The following is a 25,309-nucleotide window of genomic DNA, read 5'->3' on the forward strand; positions in this document are numbered from 1 at the left end:
AAAAACAAATGAATCTGAAAAAATAGTGTTTTGAATCTGGTTTCTGGCCTGCATTCTTGATTTAGGTGCCAGCAGTACTAATCCTGAGTCACCTCTTGGCTTGAGCCCTCATTTTCCCCAACAGTGCATAACTGCTTGATCCTAACTTCTACCTCAAAATGTTATTTTGAAAGATTTATTTTTGTCAACATTGCCAGAAATGTCAACAATATTGAGACTTCTTAAAAATGCATTACTCAGAAATAGCTGATGCCACAGTACATCATTTGCAATGCCCTAATTCACACAAGTGGAAAGCAATAGTGAACATATTTAGGCATGACTGATGTTCTGCTCAATATACTGATCATTTATAGATTTTTGCCAAAGGGACTCTGCAATTGATTTTATTGCACTTTCCACTGTTTAAAAAATTAACTGGTTATGCAGCTCTTGAGTTATTAATTAACAAAAGCAGTAGTGTTTTCAGATTATGTTCGGCTCTGCTCCAAATCTAAAAATAGTATGTGTGGTGTTTGGTTTTTTTGATTTTTTTTTTTTTTAAATACCTCATCTGAAAGTTTGAATTTGATGTCAAAATTTACTGTGTGTTGGAAAATACATAAAATCAAGAAAATGTTTAATTTCAAGGATTAACAACTGCTATAAACATAATCAATAATGTGTGAATTTCTAGGCTGTTTAAGCAGCTTGGTCCATTTACAAATCTAAATGTTTGGTTGCCTATAGGAAAAGCACTTGAAAGTATCAAATTTTCTGGAGTCTATAGAATAGGAAGTCTTGTGAAAAACAAGGTTTTATTTCTGTATATAAAATTTCTAAACCAGAATCTACTTTTTCTACTTTTTTTTATTTATTATTCCAGTTGCAGATGGAAGCAAATAGTAGTAATTAGGAAAGAAGGACCTACAAGAAAAATTTCTCAAGATGAGATAAGATGTTGGACTAGAAATTTTGAGTTAATTTTAACCCAATTTTAATACGATGCTAATCTCTTTACTTCCTATGTTAATAGCCTTGACAGTAATAACATAAACAACTCCTTCTTTTTGTCCTGTAATATTTTGTAATGTATTTTAGCTTATTCATAATAATATAAATTAGAATGAGTTAGATTGCTGGTATTTCCAAGTAAATAACAACATTAGTATTTGTTTTTTTCTCTTACAGCAGACATGGAGATATGCTATATTCTTTTTTGAAGGCTTTCACACCTTACTTACAGCATTTTCATTCGTGACTCTTGTAGTGTAATTTATCTGGTGAAGTGTAAGCAGTAATGATCAAATGATGGCAAGATAAATTGCAAAGCATGGGACCTGAATGTCTGAATCAAGATCCAATCGCATTTGACAAAAATAGCACTTACTATCCCTGGAACCAATAGGCCTGATTTTAATAATCATTTCCCTAATGTATGCTTAATATTGCAAAAACCCTAACATGATCTTGTGAGCTCCTGAGCTGTAGAGTTAAACAAGAGCCAAAAGTGATTAAAAGGCAACAACATTCTCTTTCTCAGTTGAGCTTGTGCTCATGTGCATGGAAATGTCAGCAAGGTGACTTCATGTGGCATGAAGTTCCTCCTAATATTTTTACTTTTAAGTATAATGCTGTCCACAAAACCCCATAACACTGAAGTCTGAGCAGAAAGAAAGGAGAGAGAGATTCATATGAATATGTACAGGTTATAAAGAATAGGTCAAAAAAAAATTGATTTTATACCATCATCAACACGGACATGTTAGGTAGTTTTGACTCTGCAGAAGTAAACATAGAGCTTTGAGTTTTATTTCTAATTTAACAAACCATTAACTATGGCAAATATTTGTTGCAGCTCTATTCCTCTAGTTTAAAACTGGGATCATTACAAGTCTATGCCCTGAAGATTTTTCAAAGACTTTCAGAGAGTTTTTAATATTGTATGGTATGCAATTACAAAAGATGTACAAAAACTTTCAACGTTGCATTTTATACTTGATGAACTTATTTGAAATTAGCTGCAAATAGTAAAGCTAGTTATAGTCAATTTGCATGCTGGGACATAATTTAAAAGATGTTGCCAAATATGGACTGCCTCAGAAAAAGAAACTCCAAATAATGCCACCTGTGAAATCTATAAAGAAAAATCTTATTAAGTATGGGTCACAGTTTGAGAATTATTTCTGAACTTCAACACCTAAAATAGCAACATCCTGAGCAGACAGCTCCATAGCTTTTATAGTACTGATTAGAACTGTGGCTTTTCTCTCAAAACACTTTTAACCTATTCCTCTCCCTTAATAAGTAAAAGAAAAGAAATTATCTGAACCAGGATAATGCAATAAAAATCAGATATAAATCTGAATGCCAGGTGGCACTTGGATACTATAACAATAAGCTATATTCAATGGTCAGCAGCAAAGTATCGATGAAAAAAAAAATAACAAGAAACCACAGAGAACCATAGTGCTAAGAGTGGAGCGTTCCCTAGTGTTTACCATAAGAACAAACCCCTTTGACAGTGTCTAGCAGGCAATCTTAATGGATTCCACCAACACCAAAGTATATATAGTGTTCAGAGAACAAATGTGACAGAAAAAAATGGAAAAACAAGCTTTCAATATTCTGGAATTACTTAGACAAAATAAATATTATTATCTCCAGTGAAATACTCCAAGTAACTGGAATTTCCTGCCATATTTAAAGACAGGCAATAACGTTCACAGTAAGTCATCAAATTTCACTAACTTGAGAAAACTCATTTGCATCCATGTCTGTTAATTGAGACATCCAGTAAATCATAATAGATGGTTAAATAACAAGTTAGTAACTACAGGAAGACTGACATTTATGGAGCAGCTGCAATCCAACCGGATACTTTGTAGGACAGTTTCAAACATCTCTATTAGTATCACACAGAAAGATGGACTACTTTTCAGAAAAATACCCTATTCAGGAAACAACCTTTACACAGACATTTGTCAGATCTGTAATCCTACAAGTTAGAAACCCCACAGTTGAAGCCTGTGTTTTATCACTTAGTTAAGCAACACTGTATTCCAAAACCAAATACAACAAGGAAATAAGAAAATGAGTAAATATTGACTCACCAGCCTTCTCTTTCTCTGAAATAATTGGCATAGCCTGAAAGGAAAAAGAAAAAAAAAAAAAAGATAGTGCTATTAAAAAAGCAATACTATTAGGGAAACACTATAAAATCTTAAGGTAAATTTTATACTGTCCAGAAGGTCTGGAAAGAACTGAGGGCCCACTGTGTTAAGCACTCTGGAGAGAAACCTACAGTTCTCATTTGAGTGTGTTGTAATCTATTATGAAACTAATTACTGTTAAAAACTACTAGAAGAGAAGGGAGGAGATGGAGTTAAGAAGATATTCCTATGATCGCATTTTGAAATAATCATCCCAGAATACTTGCCCACAAAATTCCATTGGGAAATTACTTAATAATTCTGAGGGAGTGAAGACAAAATCCATGTGGCTAGAGATGAGACCAAAGTGCCAAATCTCTCTTCTGCAGAAATCAAATGGAGTTCTGCCACTGATTCTATACAATTAAGACTTAGGTTCAAATACATGTTGCTCTATAATATACCAGTTTCTTACTTTTTATATAAATTTTCAGCAACAAGTAATTGAATTGTTTTCACACCAGCTGTAATTCTTTCTGGACTTGGAAATTTTTTTTTTTACAATGGTTTAAAAAAAAAAAGCATATTATGCTTTTCTTTCTAAATGTAAAAGAATTTTCTGAGTGGATTTTTCCTAAAAAAAGGTTATAGATTGATTGATTAATAAAATGGAATTTCTATGGCACACATATAAAAAGAATTCTAAAATGTGTATTTATGATAAAGGTAAGAAAGGCTGGGTGAGAAATGAGATTGGGTATGCAATGTATGCAGAACTGCCATGTGAGTTGAGGTATCAATTTTACATCACGTTCCACTATGTTAGTCTAGCCTTTATTCAGCAGATTTTCTTGCTGCAGATTCACAGTAAAAGAAAGAGGGGAGTGATAGACAGAAACAACAAACCAACAAGCTTGAGATTTGCTATAGAGTTCCCAAAGTAGACTTTGAAATTTAATTTCAGGATTTGATTTGTCCTGCTCTATAAAATAGTGCATTATAGCATTTCACGGATGGTATTTTTGTACAAAATTTCAGCTAGAACACGTCTTAGATGATAAACATTAACACATATCTTTTGTGATTCTTTCTGTTTCACCTGCACTCTGACTGGTTAAATACTTGTTGTTTGAATTTTACATTCAAAAATATCATATCATCAGACTAATATTTTTCAGAACAATAGCCTCTTGCTTGCAAAACATTCCCCTTGCCTTTTGTAAACATATATTTGTTCAGAAAGACCATTTTGCTCCAGTAATGCAACAAAGGCACTAATTTACATGAAATGAAAAAAATTAACATGCCAAAGAAGCAATAAAATCAGAGTTGAATCAAGTTCTCAGCTTCAAGGAAAGAAAAAGTGTCTCATGTATAGATTTTTATTAAAAAGATTGATAAAATTTTGAAAATGAGTATATAGCTTTCTCCTCTTACCGAGACCTAAGTGGTTAAGCTATCTAACCCAGATTAAGCCATTAGAGAGTGTCCAAAGGAGGGCAATGAAGATGGTGAAAGGCCTGGAGGGGAAGCTGTATGAGGAGTGGTTGAAGTCTCATAGTCTGCTCAGACTGTAAAAGAGGAGACTGAGGAGAGACCTCATTGCAATTACAACTTCCTCTTGAGGGGAAAAGGAGGGGCAGGCACTGATCTCTTCTCTGTGGTGACCAGTGACAAGACCCGAGGGAATGGCCTGAAGTTGTGTCAGGGGAGGTTTAGGTTGGATATTAGAAAAAGGTTCTTTACCCAGAGGGTGGTTGGGTGCTGTAACAGGCTCCCAGGGAAGCGATTACAGCAACAGGACTTCCAGAGTTCAAGAAGTGTTTGAATAATGGGGAATGGTTCTGCACAGAGCAAAGAGTTGGACTTGATGGTCCCTGTGGGTCCCTTCCAACTCAGCCAATTCTGTGATTATCATTTGTACAAGGAGGAAATTTGTAAAGAGAGAACTCTGTAAAGAGAAGAAGGTGAGAAACAAGCAAATGGGAAAGGAAAACAGTACAAGAAAGAACAAGGGAATGCAAGTGTAAATCAAATGATTGGGTCAGGAAAAAGGAAGAAAAGATGGCAACAGATTGTTGTCACATTTTAGTGTTGAGTTTTGTTAGCCAGATTCATAGAAGAAAAAAACTTAAAGAAAAGCTTAGAGCATACCATTGAGACAACTGAAGATGTGGCAACAAGCAGTGTAAGCATTGAAGTCATACGTTGTGTCATGGAAAAGACATAACATTTTGATGGGGACAACCTTTGTAAAGTCCAAAATGCAAAGCCAAGATGAATAGCTGGGGGAAAGCAGTTACAAAACTCACAGGGGATATGACAATGACAAGTAGAGAAGATAATTTTCTGGTGGTTTTATGACAGACTTAAATGGACTTTAATCATGTTTATAATGGCACTGCAAGTCATTGCAGTGTCTTTGGCCTGAAAGAAAACTTCTGAAACAGCTGTCATCATCATTCATATCAACATGTAGATTTTTTTTTCTTATTGGTATATCAGATTTTAAATATTGTTAATAATGTCATTTGTCACAACAAATTATTTCCTGGAAATACACAATATTTCTAATTGATGATTATTAAAACATCGATTTACAAAGAAACGTAAATTTTAGGGAATTTGTTAGATGGCAGTCTTAAAGGTTGTTAGAATTTAGTGGGTTTAACCCAAGTAAAAAGCTGTAAACGGAAATACATAGAACCATCATGCCTCAGGGTAGATGTGTAAGTCACAAAATTTCTACTTCTGTTAAGTAGGATGAAGAAGCACTACAGTACAACATATATAAATAGTATGTATATATAGTACATATACAGTGTGTGTATATATATATATATATATATATATATATATATAGTACAACCTTTGACCAAACAACACCTTGTCAACTAGACATATCCCATATTTTCTTGAACATTTCCAGGGATGGTGATTCCAACTTTCCTCACCCAAGGCAATCCATTACAATGCTTAACCATCCTTCCAGAGAAGAAATTCTGCCTGATCTCCAACTTGAACCTACCCTGATGCAGCTTGAAGCCATTGCCTCTGATCCTGCCACTAGTTGCCTGGAAGACAAGGTCGAGCCCCACCATGCTACAACCTCCTTTCAGGTAGTTATAGAGAGTGGTGTGGTCTCCCCTAAACCTCCTTTTCTCCAGGATAATCAACCACAGATCCCTCAGCCACTCCTCACATGACTTATTCTCCAGACCCTTTCCTAGCTTTCTTGCTTTTCTCTGGCCATGTTCCAGCACCTCCATGTTTTTCTTGAAGTGAGGGGCTCAGAACTGGACACAAATACTTGAGATGTGGCCTCACCAGTGTTGAGTGCAGAAGGACAATCACTGCCCTGGTCCTACTGGCCACACTATTTTTGATACTGGCCAAGATGCCATTGGCCTTCTTGGCCACCTGGGCACACTGCTGTTGACCAGCACCTACAGGTCCTTTTCTTCTGGGCCACTGTCTAGCCACTCTGCCTCCAGCCTGCAGCAGTAGATGGAGTTGTTGTGATCCAGTTGCAGGACTCAGTACTCAGCCATGTTGAATCTCATACTGTTGGCCTCAGCCCATTGATCCAGCCTGTCCAGATCACCCTGCAGAGCCTTCCTACCTTCCAGCATATCAACACTCGAGCTCAGCTCATCTGCAAACTAACCAAGTGTGCGCTTGATGCCCTTGCCCACATCATCGATAAAGATGTTAAACAGGACTGGCCTCAATACTGAGCCTTGGGGAACCCCCTCTAGTGACTGAGCACCACCTGGATATAGCACCATTCACCACCATTCTATAGGCCTGGAGGTCCAGACAGTTTTTAACCCAGCCTGCCCAAGCCATGGGCTGTCTATCTGCTTAGAGGGTTTGTTGCCCTGAGGATAACCAGTCTTTATGTTAAAGACTCAGGTAAAGAAGTCATTAGGTACCTCCACCTTTTCCTCATACTTGGTGACAATGATCCCCCCCACATCCGATAAAGAATGGAGATTTTCCTTGTCACTCCTTTTGTTGTGAATGTATTTGTAAAAATACTTTTTATTATCTTTCAAAGCAGTGGCCAGATTGAGTTATAGCTGAGATTTCACCTTTCTAATTTTCTCTCTACGTGATCTAATGACATCCTTGTACTCTTTCCTTAGTTACCTGCCCTTTCTTCCAAAGGTCATAAACTCTCTTTTTTGTCCTGAGTTCCATTAAAAGTTTTCTGTTCAGCCAGACTGGTCTTCTTTCCCATCACGTCTTTCAGTATATAGGGATGGCCTGCTCCTGCACCTTTGAGATTTCCTTCTTGAAGAATGCCTAGCTTTCCTGGGCCCCTTTGTTTTCAAGGGCTGTTTCCCACACAACTCTCTGAACAAAGTCCTGAAAAAGCCAGTCTATCCTCCAGGAGTCTAAGTTGGAGGTTTTGTTGACTGACACCCTTCCGTACTTCACCAACAATTGAAAACTTCATCATGTTGTGGCTGCTCCATAGCCTCCAACCCCCACATCTGTCACCAGCCCTTCTCTGTTTGTAAACAGCAGGTTTAGCAGGGCACTACCCCAGTAGGCTTGCTTATCAGCTGTAAGGAACACACACTCCAGACTGTCTTCTCTCTACTGTATTGAGTTTCCATCAGATATATGGCAAGTGAAAGTCTCCCACAACAACAAGGGCTAGGAATCATGAAGCATGAGCCAGATGCTTATAGAATGCTTCATCTTCCTCTTCATCCATCTTGGGTGGCCTGTAACAGACTCCCACCAGGATATTTGCTTTGTTAGCTTCCCCTTGATTCTTAGCCATACACACTCAGCCTTATCATCACTATCCTTGAGATCTATACCGTCAAAACACCCCCTAGTGCACAAAGACACTCCACCACCTTTCCTTCCTTGCCTATCCCTTCTGAAGAACTTCTAACCATCCATTGCAATACTGTAGTTGTATGAATCATCCCACCACATTTCAGGGATGGTGACTACGTCATTGCTTCCCTGATGCACTCGGGCTTCCAGCTCCTCCTGTTTGTTACGCACACTGTGTGCTTTGGTGCAGAGTCACTTCAGCTGGGCTATTGATTTCATCTACAACACTGGTGTGCTGCCCCTAGGCTCCATGAGCTCTTAAAATGAAAGAATTAGCATTCTCTGATTTGGTTTTATCGATCAACTGCATAACAAAAAATTACAGTATTTTTCATGAACCAAATATTTTCTCAGATTCATGTGAATTTAATTAAAAAAGAAAACAGAAATTGTCTCAAAACCCCCACTCCCTGTAATAGCATCAAATTAATGAAAGTAAAATATTTTGTTGGGAACAGAAAAGGAAGCATATTTTTTTCCAAAGAATATCAATATTTTTCTCAATGTAAAGCCTGCAAGTAACACAAATCCTTGACTCAGAACATAGTGCTGTGGTGTATTTATAAATTTAGGATCCCTCATAACAGTTTTTTCCTTAAGATAATGTATATAACCAAGAAAGTCTTTACATTAGTTCTTTACAATTTAAGGAGAACTCATATGTTTATCATATTTTTAGCCAAAGCTTTAGATTTGCTTAGTTTACAGCAAAATTGAAAGTCTTCCTACTTTATTAAAATATATTGGACATGTAAAGTCTCTGATTAAAAAAAAACCCAAAAAACAAAACCCCCCATCCCCAAAACTAGCGTCTTGGTCCACAATGTAAAAAGATGTCTTGTATTGTGCTTTCAAATGTCTGTTTTCTAAACAGAGTGTAGGTCTGCAGAAATAAAATGTAAAATGAGCTAAAAGTTGTGTCAGATCATTCTATTGCTTCTCAAAAGCTGAGAAAAAAACCCCTAAATGGACATAGCATCTCTTGAAAATTTAAAATAAAGTAAACCACAGGCAAATCTTGTTCAACAAGACCTCAGACAGTCCTACTATTGTTTAGCTTTTTGTTAATACAGCTACACATGCTGCTTTCATGCTGTCCAGTGGGAAAACATGATTGTTACTTAGGAGAAATTCTCTCATCTTCAGTACAGTTTTGAATTCACTGGAGACCTTCCAATGAGTTCCATATGTTCCAAACGAATTGCATTCCCAGGAAGTGATTTAATGTTTCTGGCAATAGAGCAACTAAACTGGATTTTCCTACTTGACCAGATGGGTTCACTGTAACTTCATTATTTCTCACTCTCCTCACAGAACTGAAGAACTAACAATGTTTGCATGATCAGATCACGTGTTTTAGAAAAAAGCCAATACACGCCTTTTAAAGATTTCAACAAACACCCCCCAAAGTCAGACTCCTCTCTATATTTTTAATAGTATGTGGTCTTAGCAACACCAAGAAAGAAAAGGAATTAAAAAAGGAAAAAACAAGAGGAAATCCCTATCAGACCGTTGCTGAAATATATTAAGCATTTTCTTTCAAGTTAGAGAATGGGATTTTTAACTTCAAAAAATCTCATTTGAAAGGTGAGGATGAAATTTTTTGCATGCATCCTTGCTGTATTGCAACTGATTCCCTGTTAATATATTATGTGTTCAAATATGATTATAAAGTGCATGTAAAACACTATAGCATTATAGAATCATAGAATAGTTTGGGTTAGCAGAGACCTTCAGAGGTCATCTAGTTCCGCCCCTCTGCAATGAGCAGGGACATCTTCACCTAGATCAGGTTGCTCAGCGCCCAGTCCAACTTGACCTTGAATGTTTCCAGGCTTGGGGCATCTACCACCTCTCTGGGCAGACCGTTCCATTGTTTCACTATCCTCATTGTAAAAAATTTCTTCCTCATATGTAATCTAAATTGACTCTTCTTCTTCAGTTTAAAACTATTGCCCTTTGTCCTATCACAACAGGCCCTGCTAAAAAGTCTGTCCACATCTCTATTATAAGCCTCCTTTAGGTACTGGAAGGCCACAATGAGGTCTCCCTGGAACCTTCTCATCTCCATGCTGAAAAATTCAGATTTTCACAGCCTTTCCTCATAGGAGAGGTGCTCTAGCCCTCTGATCATCTTCATGATTCTCCCCTGGACTCCAACATGTCCATGGCTCTCCTGCGCTGCGGACCCTAGAGCTGGATGCAGTGCTCCAGTGGGGGTCTCACAAGAGCAGAGTAGAGGGGCAGAATCACCTTCCTTGGCCTGTTCTCTTTTGATGAAGCCCAGGATATGGTTGGCTAATGTCCAACCTCTCATCCACCAGCACTCCCAAGACCTTCTCATGAGGGCTGCTCTTGATCTGCTCATCCCCCCACTTATACTGATACCAGGGCTTGCCCCAGTCCAGGTGCAGAACCTTGCACTTGGCCTTGCTGAACCTCATGAGGTTCCCATGAACCCAATTATCAAGCTTGTTCAGGTCCCTCTGGATGGCATCCTGTCCTGCAGGCATGTCAACTGCATCACACAGCTTGGTGTTTGTGGGAACAAGCTGAGTCACTCTGCACCTGCATTTAGTTAGTTGGAATCAAAAGAGGGGACAGACCTTGGCTAAGTTTTTCACAGAGAAAATGTTGTGTTTCTCAAAGTGGAAAAACCACTTAATGGTGTGCATGATAGTGCGTGTGTTTTCTCTCATGGCTGAACACAGCCACCACACGATGTGAGGTGAATGTGTGGGATCAAAACACCAGCTTAGAACAATCCTGGGAATTTCAGTTAACTAAAAGACAACACCAGGTGCTGTTTATGAGGGAGCATGAATAAAAGGGGAATGCCGAAAAAGATGGGCAGAGAAATCCTGAAATTGAACTTCTGTGTGTGTATGCAGCCTCATTCCTTTCTGCGCCCACAGAGTTACCTGCAAACTTGCTTAGGATGTACTTAATCCCATTGCCTGTGTCATGGATGAAGATAATAAATAGTGCTGGTCCCAGCATAAACCCTTGAGGGATACCACTTGTCACTGATGCCCATTGTCCACTACACTGTGGTTGCAAACATCCAACTAATTCCTTATCCACTGAACGGTCCAACCATCAAATTCATCTCTCCCCAATACAGAGGCAAGGATGTTTAGGGCGATCATGTCAAAGGCTTTGTAGAAGTCCAGATAAATGACATCTGTAGCCCTTCCCTGGTCCACTGGTGTAGTCATTCTACTGTAGAAGGCCGCTAGGCTGGGCAGGCTGGACTTGCCCTTGGTGAAGCTGTGCTGGACAATTTGGGTGTATATTGGACATTTTTCTTTAAAATTGCAGTTACATTCCGCAGATAGAAATTATTAACTACTAATACTGGGTGAAATAGCCACTTCCTGTGAATTTTATTAGACATTTGGTCAAAAAACTGTCTTCCAGTGAGAAAGAAAATGGTGGAAAGTTCTGGTAACTCAAAATTTTTGCACAAATTAAAAGCTTTGTTTGACCAAAATCAAAATATCTATTTTTTTTTTCCAGAAGTTTTAAGAATATTTTAACGGGAAAGAATAGTAAATATGCAAACACCCCCCCCCCCTCAAACCACCAAACCCAACCCACTTCACAATTTCAAACAGCAAACATTCATTTTGGCCATGAGCAGTTTTTCACTACAAAAGAAGGAAAGAAAGAATCCCTCCCCACTCTTCAAATTATGTTCCTTCCATTATAACGTCAAAACCCACATATTTAATCTCTGATCTGGGATAAAAAATTAGAACTATAGCTGTCTGTATTAGAAGAGGTATAGTGAATAAATCCATGCAGTGGGGAAAACAGGAGGCAACATCTGCAAAAAGATAGAGCAGTGGTGAGGGTATGCCACTGTAAAAAGTTGAGGTGCAGCCAGTCTGACCTGAGCATAGCTTTGCTTTCCCTTAAATGTAGGGCAAAGCTACGTTATTGGTATACTGACCCCAAGCCTTAAGACAAAGCCATTATGAATAAAAGTAAACTAGCTTTCATTTTGTTTCCTTGCACTCAGGTAACATAAACAGCTCTATTATGACTGAACTCGTCTGCAAATGGCTAAACTAGATAGCAAAGACTGACAAAGAGGAGTTTGTATCATACAATTTCTGAAATAAGTATCTAGTCACATCTGTACTATCTCTTAAACACATTGAAGTGACTCTGTATTTCAATTTTTGACAAAAGACATAGCATCTTTATTTTGAAGCCATTAAATAATTTTTTTGATCTAGAATAATAGTTCTGCCTTTTTTTTTTTTTTTTTTAATCACAGAAGATTAAGTTTTCAATGCTGACATTCAACCAAGGATGGATATTCTACAAATTCCTTCCATCATAGAAGGTTTTTTTTAGGTATTTGAATAGAAATTCTGGGAAATTTCCTTGCTAATGATCCAGTACATCTTGTTTTGCAAGCATTTCTTTACAATTTTACCCATGGAGATAATATCTTCCACTGTCCAGTGTGAAGGGAAAACTTCAGGGCAAAGATTAGCATATGAGGATTTGACTAGAAAGGGAAAATCCATCCTTCACAGATGACTCACAATTGCTGAGCTCAAGCTGTTATAAATCTCCTTCGTTATTTTTGGAATTGCTTCTCTGTTATTCACCTTTTATTCCTGCAATTAAAAATCATGGTCTAAATCTCTCCATAGTGGATGCTTGTTTCATGCAAAACAGAGATAGTAAGAATTGTGTTTTTTCACTGAAATTGTTTGCTTCAAGACCAAATCCATGTTCCTATTTTAAAAAACTAGAGGCTTTATATTGCATTAGGGGCAGAAAAGAGACCAATCTCTAAAGTCTGTAAACATAAAAAATAATGTTATATTTAGGTTTTAGAGATTTTAAGACCAGAAACAACTGACTGAAATATTTATCTGTTGTCTTTTTTCTACTCAACTGATCAAAACAAAAATCTAAAATCCTCTCAATATGGGCTATCTACTGAACTTCTAACAAGAAAGAAAGAAAGTAATATCAACACAATGTATAACTACCAAGGAAGGACTAATGAACCAAATGACAGAGAGCTCTATTCCAGTAAACAAGAGCAAACTTCGTATTTTTTTCTAAATAAAATTTTAGAAAGTGTGCTCCAGTTTTCTTAATTTGGATAAGTAGTAATTAAAAATTAACTGGGTTATTTTACAAAGAAAAAAATTCATTATCATCCAGATGGTTTGAAATTAGGGAAATACTGCAGTCCATAAGCAATAATTTCCTCAGTTATATCCCCATTACACAAAATACTGAATAAATAATGGTAAATTCTGAGCTTTGGAAAACAAAGCCCTTCATGCTAATGAATCATATTAAGAGAATAAACTTGCACTGAACTGAAATCACAGCAATAACGTAGAAGAAAATTCAAGAGTGATTAGTTTGTCACTCAGATCTATTCACAAAACATTATTTTATTAAACTTGCAAATTTTTTAAGCAAGTTTTCAGTTCCCCACAATTTTAACAATTTTGATTTTTTGTTTTCCATCTGGAAGAGGAAAGATTAAAAATAAAACCATCAACTTTCAGGACAGACCAGCTTTAGAATGAGAATTTAGCAAGGTCTTTTTTCTTTGTGGCCTTTCATTTTACTGAAGAGTAGAGCAGAAGGCAATTAAAATCCACTGCACAGTAAAGCTGTATCAATTATCTCATTTTAAATAAGAAATTAATGTCACGTTCAGATGTGTCTGGCTAAGGTTATGACAACACTATGAATTTAGTTCTAGTGGAAGTACATGCTTGCCTGCGTATGTTTTCCTCCAGTTAGTTGCATGCCACTTCCCACTTTGTTTTCTGACTAGATATTTGTTTGCTTGAGCTTCTTTATGCCGCTCAGGTCATGCACAGAGACTCCTTCTAGTTAGTGCTGGATGGCTGGCAGTCCCCCTTCCATGAGACAGTTGCCAAGAGCCTGCACTTGGGGTGGTCTGATAATTTTCTCTGTCTTTGTCAGTCAGTTGGCAGAGTGTGAACCATGTTGGATTGGAAGTGCAAAACAAAGATGCAGGATAACTGTCCTGTGCTCTGTCTGGTGTTATCACAGACTTTCCACAGATCAGGGTAAGCTCCCAGTGCTCTGAAATCTGTCAGGTCTGCATGAAACTGGTTTATATGACAGATAAGACAACAGCTTGTCTGCAGCTTGTCCATATCATTAAGTAGAATCCGGCCATAATACAGAATTAAGTTCTTTCTCTATAGGGATGTTAGAGTCTTCACAGCAGCAGCTGCAGGTTTCTAAATATCCCAAGAGTTACTGTCACACATTTTGTGAAAAATAATTATGATTTTTTTGTTTTAATAAGAAATTGCTAGACCTTAGCTTATTTCCATATAATGACTCAACCTGGGATAAAAGCAAATGTGTAAAATAAAATTATTTTTGATATTTCCCAGGAGTTCACCAGAAAAGGAACTGCTCTCTATGTACTGGGATGGACATACAGTACTTGAATGTGTGGTCAGTTAAATTTTAGTTCAATGTTAAGGAACATTTATATAGCTTTTGATGATAAAAAACCTTGTGCTTCCTCCCATTCCCCCAAGCATGTGTATCTCTTTTCTAAAGAAAACATAACTTAAATGTTAACACCAAAGCTGAGATGTGACACACTACCTCTAGAACTGGAGCAGCCCCAAGAGTACTCATGTTTTTCATCAATCACCAGTTGTTCTATTAGTGTTTATTTACACAGAGAGCTTTTTCCCAAGCTCAGAAGTAATTTTTTTGGCTAATATTTATCTTATAAAACCTTTTACAATAAAAAACATATCAATAAACCCTGCAACACTGGCAAAACTAAACTATTTGGGAACCACAAGGCACGCAACTCTACAAGGCAACAGTAAAAGATAATTAGAGTCTCATGTTTCCCATTTGTTTCAACATCATGTAATGTCTACAAATGTGATTTTTGCCTTAAAGTCTTAAGTCTGAGGAATGCGTCTATATGGCTGACAGGAATCCCAAGTGACTTCAGTCTTTATTCATCCTCTTTTATATAAAACTTACAACCTTAGATAACTCCACATTTCATGTAAAAAAGAATTCATAGTATCATGTGATGATAGAAATTAAAATTTGTTACGTTTGATGATGACTCCAAGTTACTAAATGCCTGTGAGCACCTTCTTGCAGAGTGAAAAGGCAATTTAAACCCAACAAAATCATACCATTCCTGTCTTTCCCTAGCCACCTCAAAGAAAACAAAGGAGTCCTTTGCCCTTCATCCCAAGAAAAGCAAGTCACTCTTACTGATTTTGATGGGTGGAGAGATGAAAATGAAGAAGCTCACCTCATGGCTGCAAGTGCCATAATCTATCATAACACTAATGTTGCATATTCATGAGCTAACTGAAAAAAGCTTAGCTAAACAAATCATCAGATATGTAAATAATCATTCTGATTCTGGTGACCTTTCTGACACTCAAATCCTGTGGTCGATTGCTATCTATGATTTTGAATTCCACTAGCGTTATTCTCCTGGATTCAGATCTCACTGAGTTTAGCAGCAGTAACAATTGAGTTTCTGGAATGTTACATATAAAGCATAGGTATTTATGCTGGCCAAAGAAAACCTCACTATGTTCTTCATGTTCTGCAGAAGAAAATCAGGTGTAAAGCATTGCAGCAACTTATTGACACCTATTGTAAAGGCAGCAACTATTGACACTTACTAATACAGATCCTGAGTGAGTTTGCTCTCTGGAATCTCTGCAGGTAATCCAGCTGCAGGCACTCTTTCCGCTTTTAGCCGCAGCAGGCTGTTGCAATTGTTTAGAGTAAGTAAATAAAAAAGCAAAACCCAAGCAACTAGATTTTAATACATGGTATGTATGTACAAAGATTTGGCACAAATCTTTATGCTCACAGTCTCATGTGGATACAGTCACTGCGATATTACTCTTCTTGGACCATGTGGGAAAGGATCTAAAGCAGATCCTCCATGAGTCTCTTGAACTTGAGCTTTATTCCAGGCAAAAAAGAATAAATTAGTACAAAAGCTTCATTTATTCTATGATGATGAAACCCTTACTTTCTGCAAAACCACATTGTTCTTTGCTCAGGAAGCTGTAGAGTCACAAAATAGTGATGTTAATTGTGAGATGATGGAGACAGGAGAGGGGTAGCATGCCAGGCAGAAACAGTGATACGTTTGGGAGAGTCAGAGAGGTATTTCATTATGGAAAAAAAGCGCATCTAACTTTGCAAGGTAGCAGGGTTGTGCATAAGAGAGTAAGAGTCAAATTAATGCATTTCAGAAAGTTATCACTAAGCTTTATAGGTGTGATAATTATCATGTTAGCTGGTGAAGGACATACTCTGTCTAAAAATCTTTATTTTGTAAACCCTTTTTATGGGGCACTTAAAAGCTGGAGATATTTAATACTGCCATTCATTTATCCAACTTAAGTTCCAAACGTGATTGTTTTCTACAGATGATATGTTTCTAACTTATGGAACAAAGAAGTTGTTACTGATACAGAGCTTCCTAGTAGAAACTTTGCCAATTACTCCAGTGAAGTGAGGCATCAAGCTGATGCAGCCTTCCTGTCCGTGCTGCATCCATTTCCTTGTTAAAGACACAGTCCTGTGTGTGCATATATGAATAGGCATAAAAGGTAATATAACCCACTATTAAAAGCCAGGATTTCTATCATAACTTTTACTAATTGCTACATTTACTGTGAAGACTGCCCTTTAAAAATCTTTCCACTTCCAGAAGTTCTAAAATTGTTCTTCTTTCAGGATCACTTTATTTATTTTGTTCTGAATTTTGTTTTTGGTTTCTGCAGTCACTAAGCAAAGAAGTATCTCATCAATGTCTGTGTTCCCACGCTATTCCCATGAAAATCTCACTTAGACTTGCAGACAGATGCACTGCAGATCCTGAGAGTACTAAGTGAGTCCAATTCTGTGAAGTGCTGGGCATTTTCTGTATTTCCCCAGGATCATGACTTACTAGCACAGTTTCTTCCCAAACTGCTCCAACTTTCCCCAACTTTGTGTGGCATATTAAAAAAATGTAGTTCACAGCTTCTAAGCTTTCAAAACTTTCCAGAGGGAAACAGCACACAAGAGTTCAAGTACACTTTTGGGTTTTGTACCAATGCCCGTTCCCTGAGGAGTCTTTGAATTATTCTGTATTGTAGTTGAGGTACAAGTATGAAACATTTTCTACAAAAAAACTTTTGACTGAATCTTATGTTCACACTCAACTCCTCTAGAAAGAATTTTTCACAAGCATTTAAAAATATTCCTGACCATTAGAATGATGCAAAAAAACTCCAGAGAGCCACAAATCCAATTTCATCACATGAAAAGAGTAGGTGTTTTCTTGAAAGCAGATAGTCTGCTGACTGGTAGAGTAGATTTATGTGAAAATAGCTGTATTTCATTTGAAAAAGATTTTGTGAAAATAATTACATGAATAAAATATATATGAAATTTTGTATCCACACACTTAAATCCCTACTTTCATAAGTAGATTTAAGTTGCAGGGTAGTCACAAGAAGAATAGATGTCTCTTTTAAAAAACTATTTCTTTTTGGTGTCTTGGCAGAAAAGTAAGCAGGAATATGGCTTAGTGAAAACAAAACACCCAGGAAACAAACAAAAAAACAACACTCTACTAAGCCTTCTACCAGGGCCTGTTTTTCATTGGGAAGAATAGGAGAACACAGTGCCCCTGACCACCCACTGTAGACCTTCAAACTCTCTTTGTAGGCTGAACTCAGTGAGGAAGGAATGGTCTGTGTATGCAGCAAATTGCTCAAGACAGAAGTATAGAATGAAAGTCTTATTTTTATTTTCCTGTGTTAAGAAGAAATGTGGTGATAGCAATGGAGGGTACTCATCACCTTGAAGTTACTGAAATAAAAAAGACCATTTAGTAGTTAGTACCAAAGACAGTGAGAAAAAGAAATAAGCTAACATACAGATAAATTAGATCAAGATTTTTCAGTCTGCCTTTTTAATACTAATTTCTTCATTGTTTCGTACTTCTAATCTGGTTAAAATTTGGATCATTCTGATCACTTTTCATAGGTAAATCCTACTCCCTAACATCTGGGCTTGACATACGGGTTAGGGCCTATTTAGATCAGCTGAATGTATTCTAACCTGAGAGACTAAATGAAAAGTACCCAGGCATACTGAAAGAGATAGCTGATGTGATTGCAGGGTCACTGACATCAATGGAAAATCACAACAGCTGTGGGGTGTCCCTAATGTCTGGGAAAGACTTACATCTGTATTCAAAGGAGGCAAAGAGGCAACGATCTCTAAGCTTGTAAGCTCATCTCAGTCCAAAGAAAGATCATGCAACAGACTTTGGAATCTGTTACCAAAGACCTGAGTGACAGGAAGGCAATCAGGGAAATCAACGTCATTTTACTAAGAACAAATCATCTTTGACCAACCTGATTTGCCTTTCAAGATGCAATCACTGGCTAAGTGGACAAGAAGAAAGCAGAGAATATAATAGATCTTAAGTTTCGTAAGACTTTCTACACCGTCTCCCAAAGCAGTCTCATTTGGAAGCTGGGAAAGCATAAGCTAGAAGAACAGTGAGGCGGGTTGAAAACTAGCTGGACTGACATCACTCAAAACTGCCAGCCACTAAAACTGACATCTTTAGCTAAGGTATCTAATTCAAAACCAGCTTATCTCTTAGTTTTTAGTATGAGGCAAACCTAATTTGTTCTGAGTTCCTAATGGCATTTGGATGCATCTCGTAGATGCAAGAAAAAATGGCGGAGGAGATAATGCCAAACATTGCTGAACACAGAAAAGGAGCCCTTTGCTCAGTCTGAGGAAAAGATGAAATTCTGTGAAAATTAGAATCAGTGAGATTTCAGGGAGTTCCTAAAATAACAAAGGATTGGGAACTTTTGGAAGCTGAAATAGCTCCTGCTGCGTGTACTGAGAGCTACAAAGTGTAAGCATTTCTTGTGAAGGCATCAAAGAGACGCATAAATTCAAACTTGAAATCCAAGCAGGAAAAAGATGTTGGCTCAAAGTATACCCTTACAGTTGCTGCAGATGTGACAGATTGTGTTGAAGTACTTTCCACAGACATCAAGAAAACAAATAATGGAATAATGGCAGCAGAAATAGATGGTGTTGCCGTAAGTAGTAATAAGAAATTTCCATGAGTTTCCAAGTGGTCTGAGCAAACCCAATTTATGTTTGTGAGAATGTGACAGTATTTAGAAGTGCACATAACTTCAAAGCTACATTTGAACAGGACTAAATAATCCAAACTTTCAGCTTAATCAACATCACACAAAATACCACGTATTTCAGCATCCATTTTCCTGATTGGTACGTGTGTTATGAAACCTGAAAATTCCTAACCTAGTGCAGTCCTGAAATACTGGCACTAGAAGCATCCATTTATCTAGTTCTAGAGAAAACCAAAAATAATTTCTATACACAAACAAATATACTGCAGCAAATTTTGTGATTTTTTTTTTCTCCTGTACTGAAAACGCCACAAAAACATTAGTAGGAAGATGAGACTAAGGAAAATAGGTCACAAAAGATAGCTTTACTACTTCATTACTTTAGGGTGCACTTCAGGGTAGCCTGTACCTTCCAGAACTCTGTTCTCTCATTTGAAGCTATATAAAAGCTGCTGCAGCTACAGATCTCTGGTTTCTATGGAAAATCAAAACATTCTGATAGCATGATAACAGATAGATTCTGTTCAGACCATCACTAATTAAATTATACTGAAAGTATTGTAAATTATTGCTTGCTTTTATTCCTAATTCTTTTGCAAGTTAATATACTCAAGTATTCTAAAATTTAAAGGCTTTCAATAATGTAGTTATATTTTCTTTTGTTGTTGTTGTTGTTTTGGTTTTGTTTGTTTATTTGCTTGTTTTAAGACAAATCAGTTTTCCACCTGAGGATTTTCAGTTTTATGAGCCTGGATGAAATATCACAGAAATTGAATAAAACAAAGTAAAACAGAGCACCTAGTCTGGCTTCTATGTTGTATAGGCAATTATGCACCATTCAGTTCAAATAAGTAGTCTCCAGGAGACCATGTACAGGAGAGATTCAGGTTGCAGGTCATAAGTGTTTGGCAGTAAATTAATTTAGTAAATTAACTTAATTAATCCACATAGGAGAAAAAAAAAAAAAAAGAGAATATTTTGTGTAGGACATCATGATGAAGGGAAAGAAAAATAAATTGGTATTTCTAACAGTTGTGTCTGGAGAGTCCTCTTGAAGATTGGTTTAATAATGAGACTAGATGCTAAACAGAAGAGAGTCTTCATAACATCACTGGTCTTCTCTGGTCTTCATCTTATTTCTATTTGTCATGAAAGCTTCAGAGGAAATTACAGCCAGTCTTTTTGTCGTTTGAAAACCCTTACCTACCCAGAGATAATCGTTCTGTTCTGATGCCTAGAGGTGAAGAAATAAAGTATGAACTTTTATTTTAGTTCTTATTTTGCTGAAAAACTAAAGCAAGAATTTTGCAGACATATTGATTCATGAACAAATCTTGATCTTTAAATAGTCTAGGAGAAAAATTACTGTGAATGGGACCTATTGGAACAAGAGAAACTTCTGAAATATCACACCTTTCTAAAGACAAGAGGGAAGGATGGATCCAATCGTGTTTCCTAGGCAGTAACTTAATTAGTTTTAAAAACTTAAGATGCTTCCAATATGTAACCTTCTCTAGTAAACAGTGTAACAATTAACTGTGCTTTTGCCATGAAAGTGAATGTTACTGCAAGCTTGAGCTTCTAATTGCAACCTGTAGCAAATGAATCAATCCTCTTACGCCTTTGCTGGCAAGACTTAAAAGCCATTCATTCAGATATCTTTTCCACATTCCTACATAGAGTTATCAAAGCACTCACTATTCTTTGGGCTGATTTCTAAGTGCTTAGCAGGAATGAAAGATATGATATGCTATAAAAGTGTTCTGAAGTGACAAAATTGACCTCAGTTCCACCTGTGAGTATTTACTTAATTTGAATTACCCACGGATAAATGAACTTTTCCAGGAGTAATCACTGAGCATTGTCCCATGTAAAGCCCTGAACACTGTTACAGCTTTAGCACGGTGATTTTGTTGATTAAACTTAAGAGAAGTTAAAGGAAAGCCTTCCTTGACTTGGGCAAACACTGAATAAAGTCCTAGGTCACTAAAGTGTATCTTTTTCCCTGATCTTTTCTGACGTCAAATGTTAAAGAAATTGATGTTTCTTTAGTCAATTCAATCTCACTTTCATCAGATGTTTTACTTGCCCAGTCAGTTTTACAAGCTGCTACTGAAATAAAGTTTGAGAACCCACTTTGGTGCCTGGGAACCAACTGAATGTACCCTTTCAAGGAAGGGTCATCACATGCCTGTGCCATGTTGTATCCCACAGGGGAAAGAAGCAAACTGTTGAGTTGCCTCATGCTTAGAAAGCCTTCTATCACCTAAGTCATGAATCCAATGGCAAGACAAAGTCCCTTCCCTACTGCCAGCTACAGAAAGGAGTTATAAAACAATTGATTAGCCTTTGTAGCACTTAGAGAAGCCATGTTAAAAGGAATCTCGAACCTCTGTTTAAAATGCCTACTAACATAATGATACCAAATTGTTATTTGACTTAGTATGGTGATACTTTTGGGCCCCTCACTACAAGAAATACCGTGGCCAGCAGGACCAAGGAAGTGATTTTGCCTCTGCACTCAGCACTGGTGAGGCCAAATCTCAAGTGCTGTGTCTAGTTCTGGGCCCCTCACTTCAAGAAAGACATTAAGATGCTGGAACATGACCAGAGAAGGGCAACAAAGCTGATGAAGGGTCTGGAGGACAAAGCACATGAGGAGTGGCTTAGGGAGCTGCAAGTGTTTAGCCTGGTGAAAGGGAGGCACAGGGGGGACCTTCTTGCTCTCTACAACTACTGGAAATGAGGTTGTTGCAAGGTGGGCGTTGGCCTCTTCTTCCAAGCAATGGGACAGGAGGAAACAGTCTCAAGTTGCACCTGCAAAGGTTCAGATTGTATATCAGGAAAAAATTTCCAAAACTGAAAGTGTTGTCAAGCATTGGAACAGGATGCTCAGGGAAATGGTAGAGTCACTGTTCCTGGAAGTGTTGCGTGTCAATGTGGTGCTTAGGAACATGGTTTAGTGGAGGAACTGACAGTGTTAGGTTAATGGTTGGATCTGAGATGTGTTTTCCAACCTTATTGATTTCCAACCTTATGCTGCTTGAAAGTAATCTCAAAGTAATTTAAGACTCTATTACATGGAATTGTTTTGTATGTGTTATACAAACTTTTCAATGAACAACTTACCTATTACCTATAAACGACACTACCAAAGTCTTTTAAAGTTACTTTAGTCCAAAATAAAGTAGGCAGTGGAGTAGGAATCCTACAATGAAATGTCTCTGTCATTTGGATGAATTCAGCCTATAGGTGAGGAACACATCTCGCTAGCACAATGGGATCAGCACAGTTTTAATGAACATCTGATTGGGCCAAGACTTGGGAGAGTCACAGGCAGAGCTGGTATAGTTTTTCTCATGTACTAATAGAAGGACAGCTGCACTATTTGGGAAAGTCTTGTTTAGCTGAGGGAGAGTCAATTCCAGTGTATCCAGAAACTGACAGAGCAGATCTGTTTGATGAAGTGGTGAAAATCAAATGCTTGGTAAACTCCAGAGCTCACAGTGCTGAACTTCATAGCTGACCTGCACTGATTCCTGCAACAGTGGGAACTTCATACATGCACATACATAGCCCATGAGACAAAAACATAATAACAACATAATTACTAGTTTGATTATAGTTATTAAAACTTCAGCGAAAACAGTAAGGAGAGATTTAATAGCTTTTACAGCTTCTGTGGGAACTTCAGATGACTACACAGAATTCAACAGGAATTAGGAAAGAATTTCCCATGCATTTTACGGAACAAGTTGTATATTCCATGTGGATTCACACAGGAAGATGATTTACTTAATGGAAGAGCTGAGTCAGTTTCTCATTTTGGAAGGTGATATTGATGTTGTTTTTTGGGTAAAATTTACTAATAATACTGTCAGATCACAAATCAGCAGGAAATGAAAACATGCCTTTTTTTTCAAGTAAATAATAGAGATTATCTGCTAGTGGATGACAATGATATGTGGTTTCTGAAGAAGATAAAAGTATAATTTATTCACATGGATTAACGATAAAAATCTACTCTTTTAAAAGCTAGGAGAGAGAATTTTTTTTAAAAACTCAAACTAGACAAAATTATATGCTGACTTTTTTTTTTTTAGTATAAATTCTTTAGTCCATTCTGTATCAACAAAAATATTCTTGCATTTAAACTTCCTACTTAATTCTTCATATAAATTTTCATATCACATTTACATAGTGCATACGTTCCTCTAATCATACTTTTATATATCACTTATTTATGCCATTTCCATAGTGTTAAATATAAATAATTACTTGTATTTTCTGTCTAAAACTATTTTGATCTTCATTTGTAGAGATAGTCAACACCCACAATTTCAGATGGAAATTATCAGTCATCATCTTCATATTTTTTCCTGTCCAAATCAGTATCTTTTTTTTTTTTTTTTTTTTTTTTTTTTTTTTTTTTTTTTTTTTTTTTTTTTTTTTTTTTTTTTTTTTTTTTTTTTTTTTTTTTTTTTTTTTTTTTATTCTCTGTTTCTTGTCTTAATTCTGACAAGGATTGTGACCACGCTGATTTGTTTCTTTCTCACAGTATGCCTTCTTTTCTGGATCACAAACATACTCATAGGTGCCTTGTCCACTGCCTTATTCATGTCTTTTTCTATTGGTATAGAATTTTTATACCCAGTTTAGCAAGTACAGTTAATCATGACATTCAACTATTATTTCCTCAAAGACTTATTAGTGTCCCTTCCCATGTCAAATGTTGCCCCTAGCCCACTGAAGACAAGATAGTGAGAAAATATTTTAAAAATGTTTTACTTATTAATTATTCTGTGATTTTTTTTGCCTGTCTCCTAGTGTGAACTGTCTTACCTTGGTCTTTAGACTGAAAACTCCTTTGAGTCTTACTGAAATCAAACAGCACACTTGCAGCAATTTAAAAAAATAAGAATAATAGTGATATTGGTAGCCTGCTAGTATTTTTGCTTTAGTTCTCATCAAGATCAGACATGCTTACACTTCACAAACCTATTTTAAGTGGTGACAACATTATTTGTATTACTGAAGCACTCAAAAGCCACAGACTTGGACCACAATCTCATTGTGCAAGATCCTGTATAAACAGGGCAGAAGAATTACCCATGCACCAGAAAGAATGTAACCAGTATAAAACAAGAATCCTCATGCAGACTGATGTGGGAGTAGAAGGAAAATGGTAATTTGTGTCATATAAATAATGCTTTAAGTAGTCTGGGAACATGGGAATCTTGACTGATATCAAACTTTTTCAGATACCTCAGCAAAAGAGTATAGTACAGAAAGCGCTTGGAACAGTTAATGAAATAGCTTTATTCATGTATTCGGGGAGGGTCCTTATGAGGAAAAGAGGGAAGGATTCCAGTATCCTGTGTTTTTCCCACAATTATGAATGCTACACTATTAGTACTTTTCTGAAGCATAATCCTAAACATTAGAACGTAGAATATTTTTTATCTAGAATATCTTGTCTTTTTTTCTTCATGAACTATTTCATCTTTTTATTTGTAGGGAAACATGAACTGTTCTTATCCTTTCCTTTTCCTCACTTCCAGTTTTCTCTCAAAGAGGATCACCCAGTCCTGAAGATTCCCAAACATTCAGCCCCTGCAGCACACAGCTGCTCCAGGGTCAATATGCCCTTGTGCCTCCACTCTCTTTTGCTGTTTTCCTGCTTAGAAAGATTATGAGAAATACTGACAATTCTGGAGCTTTTGAAGACAGTGGAAGAATTTTCAAAAATTTTTAATGCAATTTATGTGCTTGATGAACTGTACTCAAATGTCTTTATCTTACAGGAATGAGATTTTTCTAAAATTCTATCACTGTAATAAAGATTATTTTTGTAAAATTTGTGAACTGTCCAAATGTGTGCTAGAACTCGTAAAAATATGCATTAAAGATTTTATTATACCATGAATGGCATCATTGCTAAATTAATTAATATTCATTAGCAGCTACTACTCTGTATCTTGTCACAGACCATGAGACTGAAGCATGTTTTCTGTCAGGGCATGCTTACATGCTGAATTCATTGCAAGATTAGAGTGTGAAATGCCAGTTGTTTCTCTACTATCTTTCACATGATTATTGCGCAGCAGTCTA

The 25,309-nt window shown here is 36.8% G+C and overlaps 1 protein-coding gene across 3 annotated transcripts in view; it reads right to left on the minus strand.

The window, feature by feature from the left end:
• Window positions 1–25,309, minus strand: part of DLC1 (DLC1 Rho GTPase activating protein) — a 261,319-nt gene that overhangs the window by 125,158 nt on the left and 110,852 nt on the right. For all 3 annotated transcript variants that reach the window (XM_027885500.1, XM_027885499.1, XM_027885497.1), the window contains exon 5: window positions 3,093–3,126. In XM_027885500.1, the coding sequence (XP_027741301.1) occupies window positions 3,093–3,126 (34 nt within the window). The remainder of the gene's footprint in view (window positions 1–3,092; window positions 3,127–25,309) is intronic.

The sequence above is a fragment of the Empidonax traillii genome, unplaced genomic scaffold (assembly GCF_003031625.1).
Source record: "Empidonax traillii isolate 1590-97213 ecotype Southwest subspecies unplaced genomic scaffold, ASM303162v1 scaffold167:size2001844, whole genome shotgun sequence".
Lineage (NCBI taxonomy): Eukaryota > Metazoa > Chordata > Aves > Passeriformes > Tyrannidae > Empidonax > Empidonax traillii.